The sequence below is a fragment of the Engystomops pustulosus genome, chromosome 11 (genome assembly GCF_040894005.1).
Source record: "Engystomops pustulosus chromosome 11, aEngPut4.maternal, whole genome shotgun sequence".
Taxonomy (NCBI): domain Eukaryota; kingdom Metazoa; phylum Chordata; class Amphibia; order Anura; family Leptodactylidae; genus Engystomops; species Engystomops pustulosus.
Window position 1 is genome coordinate 28,340,430 of NC_092421.1, and position 13,094 is coordinate 28,353,523.

General features: G+C 41.4%; 1 protein-coding gene across 4 annotated transcripts in view; it reads left to right on the forward strand.

Moving 5' to 3' along the window:
* SEC31B (SEC31 homolog B, COPII coat complex component) overlaps window positions 1-13,094 on the forward strand; it is a 53,754-nt gene that overhangs the window by 33,033 nt on the left and 7,627 nt on the right. The window contains exons 21-23 of one of the 4 annotated variants that reach the window (XM_072130494.1): window positions 2,716-3,111; window positions 3,619-3,657; window positions 5,241-5,299. In XM_072130494.1, the coding sequence (XP_071986595.1) occupies window positions 2,716-3,111; window positions 3,619-3,657; window positions 5,241-5,299 (494 nt within the window). Of the gene's footprint in view, window positions 1-2,715; window positions 3,112-3,618; window positions 3,658-5,237; window positions 5,300-13,094 lie in introns of all 4 variants that reach the window. The other 3 variants (XM_072130493.1, XM_072130495.1, XM_072130496.1) reach the window with 3 other exon arrangements.

Sequence of the window (13,094 nt, forward strand, 5' to 3'; positions counted from 1 at the left end):
TGCCCTATCTTTTCACGGCATACGGCGCCATGTATCCCTATACAGAATAGCGCTCACCTCTTCCTCCTCTCCCCGCACGCTGCTGTATGCCCGCCGTGCAAAGGCAATGGCTGTGTGAATGCAGCCTTAGGCTGTAATTCTAGTCTAGTCTAAAACAATGCATTTCCATGACGACTCTACATACTACAATGTAAACCTTTATTTTAAATAGCATTAGAGAGCTTGTTCTCCAGGTGCAGCGTTCTGGCACACACTTCTTGTGGAAAGGTTTGTTTCAGCTTTTTGTTCATAAAGATTAGCCGGCAACTTGTATTCGCAGGTGCCCCTTCCATTATGTGCAATGTAACGCCGAAAGAATATTTTTAAAGTTGTATTAAAGTCTGATTTAAGAGAATGTAGTTTTTAATCCTTTAAACTTCTGCGCTGAGGCAAGCTGCGCTCCTTTCTGGTTTAATACGCACATAATTGCTTTTACTCGCTCGGAGTAGACGCTTGGTAATATCAGTGTGATTCTAGACTTCTGCATGAAGTCTGTCACTCTTTGTCTGCAATCCATTTAGATCGTTGAAAGAGCGGTGGCAGGTGGGCGGGGAAGCGGTCACATCTCAAGTGCTTAATCCGCCAACTGTTGCCAAACACTCCAGTGGCTGTGGGAGATTTCTGCAGGTCCTCCAGGCTGTTTTGTTCGAGTACAATTCCCCTGTGTTGGCTCTTTGTGGCCTTCTCTTTACAAGGGGCTGCAGATATAATAGCAATGGGGAAATAAGTTTCTCCTGGCCTGTGACTTTCAGGCTGTTGACAAGTGTATTAGCAAAAGAATTTTGCTGCACTACTCAATTTGACTCCCAGGAAGATTTGCAGCAAGATCTAAAATTTACAGCAAAGGACAAATCTAAAATGTAACAGCCGATCTATTACCGTGCACGTTGTCAGGATCACAATGGTGTCCTTCTTTACTCTGGGAGAGTCTTCTTTAAGCAGAAAATGATCTTTGAATGCTGAATTTAAATGACCTTTAAGAAGTCATGAGGACCAAGAAGAGTCGCCCTCACCCAAATCTGGGTGGTAGTTGATGATTGTGTTCTTGTCTCTAGGCATATCAGTGAAGCCAGGAGGGGTCAGGCCAGGCCAGTGGGTCCTTAGGCCATCTGAATAAAGCATTTAAAGGGGTAATTTAGGATTTGATATATGGCTCGGGGTATAAAATTAATAAAAAGCTCATGCTACCCTCTCCTCCTGTTCAGCTGCGGCACTGCTACTACGTTTGTATACAGAGTCCGTGGTGTATTTGCTATAGCCTGCAACTCCTGCTGCAGCAGATGTGAGATGTAAGTATGCGCATAGATCCCAGTGGTGACACGCCATGCCAGAGCTAAACAGGAGAGCTAAACCCAGACAACTCCTTTATAGTTTATGTGATGCTCCTTTATAGTCTGTGTGATGCTGAGTCACAATCTTGAAGGACTTTATTGTAATCCTTAATATATATACCAGGTATACACTGGACACAGAAGGCTAAACAACTGCATCTAAAATATGTATATAACTAAGTTCACACTACCGTTGGCATATCCGTTTTCTAAAAAAAAAAAAGGATGATAAATAAAGGTAAATAAACTGACAATAACTGATGACATAGTGTTTATTTAACTGATAGCCTAACGTTTCCTGGCTAAATAAAAGGACTCTTGTCTTTCAGTTAGGCTATATTAACACTGCCGTTGCCCGCCCGTACCGTACCGTAGAGGGCAACGGCAGTCCATGGGGAGAGGAGGAGGAGGTTAGCGCAGCTCACCCCCGCTCCTCTTCATAGGAAGTTATGGCGCACAGCGCCATACTACGGAGAAAGATAGGACATTTCCTATCTTTTTCCGGGGTACGGTGCTGCACGTGTGCTGCACCGTACCGCTCCCGTAGGGCACCGTGCGCCCATTGCCGTCTATGGGAGAGGTATATCGGCCGTATATATGCCCCCCCATACGGTAGTGTGAATGTAGCCTTAGTATACGTTTTTTTTAAGAATCCGTTTTTAATTATGCTTTACTTTCAATTTCATTGCATCGATCTATAGCGTCTATAACTGTCTATCCATCTCTCATAATAGTTGCCATCTATAGATGTCTAATTTTTACCTATGTTTCTATTTACAACAAGAAAGATTTGAGCAGCACTATCCAAAAACAGACAAAAGATGATAGGAATGAAAACCGGGCATCAGGTCTTTCAATGATAGATAAAAAAAGAAAAGCAGCACACCATAAGTCAAAGTGAAAATGCCTTTTTTTTTTTAAAACTGACACTATCTGTCCCATTTGACTTCAGTGTAAAAAAAACTTAATGTCATCCATTGTGGTCAATTTGGCACCATCCGTTTTGAATCAGTACTGCAAGCTTCGTCATTTGTTCCATAAAAAAACCTGAAGCATAACGGATCACAGTACAACTGATGACAACGGATGACATAAAGATTTACATTGATCTCAATGGGATTTAAAACTGATGCGTTCTGTTTCAGTTTCTTATTTTTCTAGGCGGATGCTAGAAACAGAAATCACAACCGTAGTGTGAACTGAACCTAAACATGTAAACATTTTATTATGCAAGAGATTGACCACCAAACTACAGATATAAAAGAAAAAGTTGCATGTGTAAAAGACGATGCAGCGAAGAATTTAATGGTTAGATATTTGTACAAATTCTTATTTACCGTTGCAGGAATTTTACCGCCTCCACCATTGAAACAAACTCCCCCGATGCCGACCCATGCTACATTTCCATCAGCTACTCCTGATTTTCCAATGAATGTACCTGGATTATCTAATTCATACCCTCAAGCCTCCAATCCACCTTTACACCCATCTGCTTATCACCCTGCTTCACGACCAACCATGGGTCCACCTCCAACACCACCCACTATGACCTCATCCCATACTCCTTTTAACTACCAACCTGACATGGGATTTCATGAGGGAGGTCCAGGGGCACCAAACGTCCTGCCACATCCACCAACAGGAACACCAAATGTCCTACCACCACCTCCAACAGGAGCACCAAATGTCCTACCACCACCTCCAACAGGAGCACCAAACGTCCTGCCACCCCCACCAACAGGTACTTTTTTCTGCTTGTTTATACAAAGTAAAAGTGTTCATAGCTTGGAGCTTTGGAAGTTCCAAAAATAAGAGGGAAACACTATCAGTTTGTTATGAAATTGCTAACTAAATTACTTTGGAAACGTAGTGGCAGATTTATAAAAAAAAAAGTGTCCTCAGGTTAGACAGTGCACAGTTAGACTAGACAGTCTTCTTGTGCACCAGATAAGGTCATGCCCCTTTTTACGGGCCCCTCTTGTCATGCTAGTCATAGGAGAGCCAGAAAAGTGTCTAATACCCTTTATAAATGTGGTGCTGACAGTTTTTTAGTGCAAACTGATTGATAGGCAGATTGATAAATCTCCCCCATAGTTTATCAATAACGTATATTCTATATTCCGTCTCAATGACTAGCATGAAATGGGTGTTTCTAGATGTAATTAAATTTACAAGATTCTAGTCCTTTAGCGTAGGGTCCGCTTGTCTAGGGTGACGTGACCTATTTAAATGACCCATTAATTTCTAGGTTTCTTCCCTTGGCTGGAGAACAGACAAGATGCTCCAGGTAAAGACTGAGTGATGCCAATCTGCTTTGTAGAATACAAACATTGAGGGAGATTTACTAAAAGAAAAATGGATTACATGTTTATATAAAATCGCTGGTTTCCCAGATTGCCCAATATCTTCTATGTCTGAGCCTGAGGTGTCCTTAAAGGAAATCTACCATTTCATTTGATGTATTATGAACCAAACATACCTTGAGAATGCTGTAGCTACACTGATGCAGAATCATATCTTTTTTAATCCCTGAACTGAGTGGTTTTGCTGAAAAAATTATTATAAAATTATGATAATGAGGCTCTGACGCTCCTGTGGCCGCCTTGGGATCTCCCTTACCCAAATTATGCACTGCTCCAGCCTTGTCTTGCCCAGCATAAGCCTAAAATACATCCTCACTGTGTTGTCCCTGACAGGCAGAAGTAATCAATCGCTGCATCATCCCCCAGCTGCGGTATATGAGTCATCCAGCTCAGGTTGATTAGTCTTGCCTAGATAGTGCAGGCATCTCTGTGTATGTGGAAGTAACCTTTTTATGTACGGTAGCCAGCCTGCGCCCAGCTTTCCCAAAGTTTCTGAATGACATTGCAGCATAATGATCTGCAGGATACTGGGAAAGCTGGATGACGTCACAGGCTCTGGGAAGGTTTATGGGGAGCGGTATGAGGCAGCCTTATGCACGCTACAGGAGTGTATAATTAGGATAAGTACTTCATTATCATAATTTTATAAATGTTTTTTTTCAGCAAAACCATTCAGTTTATGGATTAAACAAGATATGTTTCTGCATCAGTGTAGCTACAGCATTCTCGAGGCATGTTTGGTTCACAATGCATAAAAGCACATGTTAGATTTCCTTTGTAGTTGGTTTAGTGACCCAAATATCCTTTGCAGGTTCTCTTGAATAAATTTGGTGCATCTAACAACTTGCTTTGTTTCGAGGTGCAAGATCTTGGTGCATCGTTTGCATCCGGGTTTATAGCCTGGATGCTTCATTCTTACAAAGCTGTTAATAAATCTCCCCTTTGAGTTTTGCTGCTTTTTGTCCAGTGGTTAGTATTATGTGCTGTGTGTCCTATGTGCTGCATGTCCTATTCATAGTGTAAGGACACCCCCGTATGGTCCAGCAGGGTTGGGCATTATTAATCTAACTGGAACAGTGGAACATCAAAATCCTATCCAATGAGCTTTTGTCACTGCAGTTTGTATATATGCTTTCCACTTGAATGGCTTTATGATGATGCAGATAATTTTCCTAAATTCATTGTACAATTAGTCATATTACATTTAGCAAAAGCATGTAAACAAAGATACATTTGTAAATTATGTAAAATATTTAGCATTTTTTAACAGTTTGGCACATTATTTTTGCAAAAGGAAGCTCCCTGCAACTACATGTAGGGGAGGGGTCAGTCCCTATAGCAGATGCATTTCAAGCTAAACTCTTGCGATCGGGAACAAGCAGAACATGTTTTGCATTATTTACCATTGAAAGTCAAAACGCATCTGAAATGGGGAGACGCTCCTCCCTGCTGCTCTCGAGTGTGTAGAGAGTTTATAGAATTTGTTTTCTTGTTATTTTCTTAGCAGGTGAACAGGAAAGCTGGGGAGATTCCTTCTCACTGAAATCTGGTATGCACCGGAAGAAGGTAATAGAAATACGAGTGTAACCTTGTACAATAGATGGTCCATAACTATAACTATAGCTTTGTCCTGTTCTGCCCACACTAATCTTTATACATGTAAATAGTGGGCAATCCTCCAAATGTACATTTGCAACATATATACGTAATTACAGATATTGCATAGGCACATACATATGTATAGGCAAACACATACATTTACTTACAAAGGGTTTCCACTAAAGAATGCCTCATTTATTGTCTATTTAAGGAAATCTACCTTCACAATCAAGCCTGACAAACCAGGGACACTTACTTATAGATATAGGCTATGGTAATCTTCTATTTGTTATCCATGGCCTCCTTCCTTCTAATATGACCTTTTACAATTCTGTTAATGAGCCTGAAGGGCTCCAGGGGGTGTTAACAGAGCCCCTCCCTGCAGAAACTTTACAGGTTGTTACACTGTAGAATTCCCCCACTCCCACTGTGTGCCAAAACTTCCTCTGCTGCAGTGAGATTACATCAGTCAGAGGAAGGGGGAAGTGCTGAGGGACCAGTGGGGGAGGGTGAGACTGTGTAACAACCTGTGAAGCAGCAGCATGGAGGGGCTCATTAGCATAATTTAACAATAAAACAAATATGAAGAGTTTGCCACAGTCACAATGTCTGTACGTGTCCCTGGGTTCTCATGTATGATTATTATGGTAGATACTGTAAAATATGATAACTACATTATTCCCACTTCTTCCAGTCCTCCTACAGTAAATATTAATGCATCACTAATTCGTATTGTGACCATAATAATGGAAAAACACACAATTCTGCTGTTCCTGTGTTATACCTCTTAGAAATGTACCATTCAGCAGCGTATCCCAGCAGCTTGTTCCTGCTCTGATTGGACAGTGTGACACCCCTGAATGTTAAAAGTCAATTAAGAATTTATTTATAAATTACCTGGAGGAGTAAAAGAGGAACATCCAAAGCAATAACAAAAAGAGATTATGCATGATGGTTATTTTCTGGGGGATACAATAATTTAGTAAAATGAACCTCTTTAAATTTTTATTCTACTTGTGAAGTGGTGTAGACTTTAACCCTTTAATGTGGCTAGCAGAGATCATGTGCTGTCCCTGTGTCTCCTCGGCTGGGGCTTTTGGCTGTCTTTAGGAGGCCTGGCTGGGAATCAGCTGCAGGCTGTGCTCACTACAACAGGATTAGCTTCTCGTTAAAACCATCTCCTTTTGATGTGGCCTTATTGGAGAGTATTGACTACATGGCGTAGCCAAATCAGAATAATGCTGTCCCTCAATCTTGCCTTCCATGAGGCTTGTATTTATGGCTCCAAGTCCTCATGGCGTTCCAGAAAGCTGACATTATGAGACAGTTTACTAGTCCCTAGGAGCCATGACTCTCCTCCTGGACCTCGGAGATGACGGAAGCAAACCTCTCCAGGAATACACACATCACCTTTAATACATTGTATTAGCTGCACCTAAATGCAAATAGTATTATGGATGAAGATAAACATATAAGGCAAAAAGTGTATATGAATAATGTGTTCCCCATGCCAACCCCTCTTATCATATTCATAGAGATGCATCTTCAGTTATGTAGTTCTCATGAAGGGACACCCAACGATTCAGAGAATAGGGGTCCTCTTTTCACTAATGAGAAGAGCTGCAGGTTGAACATATATCCTGCCGCTCCATTCAGTAGTATAGAAATCGAAAAACCGCATAACTTGGATATCTCTGACAATCCAAAACTTTGTTTATGATTGTGCTTGAGATGGCATGAGCGCTGTGCTCGCCAATTGTGACACTCCCGTACTCCACTCATTAGTGAGAACAGCAACCCCATTTTGCAGATCACTGGGGGTCCTGTTCTCCTGATCGCTAGGGGCCCCTGCAGTCAGACACTCACCGATAAACTTGTTATCTTCTCAATAAACTTATTACAACCCCTTTCACACAGATTAATTCACAAGAAAAAGATGTGCCATAACAACCCAAAAATAATTATCAAAAATGCTTTATTCATACAAAAACAACAAAAACCAGACATGAAATATAAAAACAATTAAAAAGTGTAGCAGGCTACACTAGAAACTCGATGTGGTGAGAAAGTAAGTTCACCAACTTCTATCCCTGATTGCACCAATCTTGGGGATGTCTGCTCACCAGTAAACACAGCATATAAAACAAAGATCAAGTGTCCCTAATCTGCACAATTCAATACAAGAAGGAGATAAATGTAATAGTACCTAAATCAATCAAGTAAGTGCAGATCAGTCCAATATATACTTAACACAGCCAAGGCATGATAACCCCAATATCCATCCTGTATAAGGAACCTAAAGCTAGCATGGCTGTGGGAAGGGGAGCAAGGCACCCAGGCAACCAGGGAACGTGCGTGTCCACCCCACGCGTTCCATCACTCACGGTGACTTCATCAGGGGAAGTGAGGACTAGGAGTTTCAGTGGCGTTTTTATGTGCATATGTTGGGGGCGTAGCTAACCCACCCGCGGCACCCATCTCACCTGTGCAGCTGAGAATGGCGTTTGATCAGTTTCCGGTCGTATGCCTCTGGTTGGACGTGTCCAGAGGACTTAGTATGTACTGCAAATGCGTCAAAAATTCATCAGCCGAAAGTGTGAGTTTCAAAGCGCATGCGCTCGTAGCGCCATATTATTGGTTAAGGTTGCTCTAAATGCCGGTGATACAATTATAACAGTGGGTCAATTATCACTCTGCACGATTTGAAAGTTGATGTGCACCATGTAATCCTTCATGTAAGTATACAAAGACATGCCAGTAAAGAAATAGTGACATGAATTATAGAGATTATTAAAAAGTGCTACGTGGAGACTGGTCGTCTCTTTATGAAAAAATGCGTGCATCAGAAGCGACGACAGATGCATCATTACATTCCTCAGTGCAAAATAAATAAAGAAGTACAATAAAGATAAAAAATATAAAATAAAAAATGCAAAAAATAATTAATGGTGTAAAGAACAAGAAATTAATTTTTAATAAATGTGTATATTAAAGTCATAGTATTGCTATAGAGATAATAGAGATCTATGCAACAAGTGGCGACCAATATGACATTATACATCCGGATAACCACCAGGTCAACAATATACCTGGGTATGGGCTGCTCGCAGCAAAAATATATACTGCTGGGTGACCACAATCACAAAGTAGAAGGCTTTTAAAAAACGGATTATAGCGAAAGTGGTTATCCCTTAGTTGGGTAACCACTGAAATCAGAATATTAGCGTGACAAATAATAGAAACGTGTGACCGGCTTGTCACATGAGCGTAAGATCTTAAGAAAACGCAGTTACATGCAAGGATTAATAAAGAATAATTAATTCAATAAATAACAGGTAAGTAAAACCTATAGATAAAAGCGTCTCTCAAAATAAATTCAAAAAATATATAATGCACACATGATAGATCAAGATGGCCACAACCAGGAACATAAGGCACACTTGAACTGTAATGGAGTCAAAAGGTGCTACAAACATAGATCTTTGGTATATAAGATGCCGCAGGCGGGAGCCCCCACACACATGCACAGACGCCAAAGGTAAAGGAGAATTAGTCAGGTCAAAAACTGAGTAATAACAATGCAAGTACTGAATATATATAACTTATAAGTATACATTATCAGAAAAATGGATAGCAGTAGATCACTCTGGTTAGTCACGATGTCAGAAGTTTTTCTGAGACTTGAGGTCAAGATTCCTGAGGAGAGGAAATGAAGCTGTTGGAACATCAAGTAGTGGGTACACTTGGATCCTGGAATTTCGAGGAAACACGATTGGGTACGTTATTCACCTCCAGTAGTTCTTACATCTTGCTTTTGATGAGAAGAAAAGATTACCTAAAGTGATATAGTTACCTAATAGGGAAGGAAATAATTAATAAGTGATATAGGCCCTAAATAGGGAAATAAAAAGTGCCCAAAGTGAAGAGAATAAATAATGATCGCTAGATACCTGAATGAAAAAAAGAACACTTAGTGTATATAAGGGTATATCTAAATACCTGACTAAAAGGGGATAAAGTAATCCCAAAGTGTACCAACAAGTGATTAAACTGATAATTAAAGTGTACACACACCAAAGAAAGAAAGAAAAAAAGGGGAAAGATCAAGAAAACCAATTTTTTAGAGACTGTAAATAAAGGTAAGTAGAATACATCATAGAGGCCAGACATGCATGATCAGCAATATATTTACCAGGCTTTTAGTGACGAATCAACCAGTATATTATGGTCCTTATTTCTGCTTGTAAAAGCCTATAAATAGAAGGTCCTCGTTAATGCCTTTAGGTGCCAGGCTGCCAAGTTTGTAGATCCATCTGGCCTCCCTACGTAGAAGCTCAGATGTGACATTGCCACCCCGTATGGAGGGGCGACCGACGTCCAAAGCAGTTACCCTGAGGCCACGAGTCCTACCTGCATGGAAAAGTCAAAAATGCATGGCCACCGTAGATAGTGTTTCCCCCTGAGAGAAGCTGGATTCCGCATTGATTATAGTAGATAAATGCTGCTGTATCCTTTTCCTCAGTTCTTGGGTTGTTTGTCCCACGTAGATTTTCTTGCAGGGACAAATCAATGCGTATATCACATTCTTTGATCTGCAGTTGGCATAGTGGTGTAATGGGATCGTCTCAAAACGAGTTTGTCCTTCAAATTGTGTGCCCTCCTTGCTATTAAGTTTGGATTGTTGGTGACCAGGTGTTTTAATTTTGGCTCTGCCAACAGGATATTCCAATGTTTGTGTAGAATACCATACAGGTCGCGCCATTGGTTGTTAAAAGTTGTCACAATACCTGGTTTGGATTCATTCTGTTGGTCTCTGGGTGAAAAAAGTTCTTCTCTGCTAGAAAGTCGTGCCCGGGTGAATGCTCGTGAAATAGCACAGAGCATGGTCCTGGGTGGCTGGATGAGAAGCCTTTGACTTTGGTCTAGAAGGCTTCTGTGTCTTCTTGTGGAGACTGCCTGGTCTGGCTAGGCCTAGGCCAGACTCTACATATAGGGTAGCTACCTCCAGTATGTGGTATTTAGAGTGAACCTGTCACCAGGGATGTCCTGCAGACCGCCTCTAATAGCCTATACCAATGATGGCAAACCTTTTAGAGACCGAGTGCCCAAGCTACAACAAAGACCCGCTTATTTATCGCAAAGTGCCAACACAGAAATTTAATTTGTGATTTATACTCCATGCTCTGACACAGTTTTCATTGATACCAGCACCCTGAGGACACCAATAAAGCAGAAAATAGTCCCAGGTACAGCTGTCACTTTAAAATAGCTCTGTGCACAGCAAGTCCTGGGCTGTCTGGGACTGCAGGAAGATACCTGGAGTCATCTCTGGTGATGGCCTGAGTGCCCACAGAAAGGGCTCTGAGTGCCACCTCTGGCACCAGTGCCATAGGTTAGCCATCACTGGCCTATACTATGCAGATTTAAAAAATGCCTTTGAAAATATGTTCAACGGAAGCACTCCTTGGCACATGCTGAAAATTCTTTATTCAACAAATATAACGTGATGTTTCGGCACAAACGGCCTTTGTCAAAATGTAACAGACCAATGTGAAACAATTCCTTTAGTATTATGTACATGTATACAAAAGACGACAAGGTACTGCTGGTTCATCTGCACTTATGCCATTCCTGTATTACTATCCGTAGTAATATGTGTTCAATGCTGGTGGACTGATACATTGTACTTGGCTCCCTCCATGTACCTGATTTAGTTCTTGTCTCATATACCCACCATTTCCATCTGACAATATGCAATATTGTGTCCTCTTTTAAGTTCCTCCTTTTATTCTTGATAGTCGTCTTTTGTATATAATACCACAGCAATTTTTCACTTTGGTCTGTTACAGTTTGACAAAGGCCGCTTGTACCATGACGTCACATTTTATTTACAGTGTCATTTAAATAACACATTTTCAGCATTTACCAAGGAGTGCTTCCGTTAAACATTTTTTCATTGCAATTGGGATAGGATCCCTAACGGTGAGCACCTACACACAGAAATGTACGCAAATAAAAAAAATGCCTTTATCAGCATTCTGAATAATTTCAGTACTTTATATTATGTTTATTTTGCATTACTTGCCAGCAGCTTCTCCATCATCTGCAGCCTGTGTGTCTGTGTCAGACTTCTCTTCTCATTTCTGCAATTCTCTGTCCCCTTCCCAATTTCTGGCATGGGCATTAAGCAGGCAGAGGAGGGAGGGAGATGGTGTGGAGTAGAGGAAGAAGAAGAATGCATGAGGATATACTGACACACACAGGCTGTAGCTGTCGTTCCCGCGGGACTCGCCACATGCTGCTGGCAGGGAGCAAGGTAATGTAAGTTAAACTTATATAAACTACTGAAATGATTCAGAATGATGACAAAGGTATTTTTTCAAATCAGCATAACATAGTCTATTGGAACCAGCTAAAAATGACAATTTTGAAGACAGGTTTGCTTTAAAGAGGACCTTTCACCACCCCAAACATGTTAACTTTAACATACCCGAATGTAGGGACTTGCTCACTGATTCAGGGGCACTTTGAATTGTATCCTAGCCCCCACTGTTACCGAGATATGAGCACCGTTCTCTGACCATTCAATGTACCGAATCGTCAGAGAGTAAGGTGCTGCAGCAGGGGTGGGGTGTGTGTATATGCTAATCTTCGTGAGATCACGCTGTGTTCTATGTGCCGAACATAGCAGCAGCGCGCACCCGGCATACAGAATCATCACTATGTGCAGAGCAAACATGGAGTGAGCAGCAATTCACAGTGTCTAAGGAAGATCTGATCTGACACCGTCCGCTGCTGATTGGACGGTGTCAGAGATGATTTGCATATACACACACCCCCACCCCTGCTGCAGCACCTCCTCTCTGACGATTCAGTACATTAAATGGTCAGAGAACGGTGTTCATATCTCGGTAACGGTGGGGGCTAGGAATGCAATTCAAAGTGCCCCTGAATCAGTGAGCAAGTCCCTAAATTCCGGTATGGTAAAGTTAATATGTTTGGGGTATTGAAAGGTCCTCTTTAAGTGGATGATTTCTTTCTTTTGGTTGAAGGTTGCACTGGTTGGACATAATATGCGTTATATTATACTCTTCTCTGTGAATGACATTCATAAAATATTAAAGTCTGCAGGGAATCTGCCAGGAATATGAAAATCCCTGGATGCCTTACATATTCCAATCAGTTAGGTGCCACGGAGTAAGAAATCAATTCTGATAATACCATAATATCATGGAATTGCTGCTTAAAGGAAAACTATCACTTTCACGGTAGAAATTGAAATGAAATGAAATGAAATAAAATAAACATGTCAGCATCTTCATGTAGATCCTGACACACATCTTAATTAGCTATGACTGTTGCAAAGAAAAAAAAGATGTTTCTTAGCTTAGTGTACATCACACAGGCGCCCTTGGCTAATAATTATCCACGCCTCCAGCGTGATAGTTACCTCTTCTCCCTGCTGGAGAGCCAGGGGACATCACGCAGGAGGCATGCATAATTATTAGCCGACAGTGCCAGAGGTTAAGTAACATAGGGGCACATTTACTAAGGGTCCGTGGACTGCGATTCTGTCGGGTTTCCCGACTATTTCTGTTCTGAACTGAATCACACAGGGGATTGTGTTACATGCGATCGGATTGTGGCGCCTCTGTGCCGGCTTCCATGCGACACAAATCGGGGGCGTGGCCGTTGGACAACCCGACTGATTCGGACAAACCACGGAATTAAAAACTCAAATTGTGTCGCAAAATCAGCACTC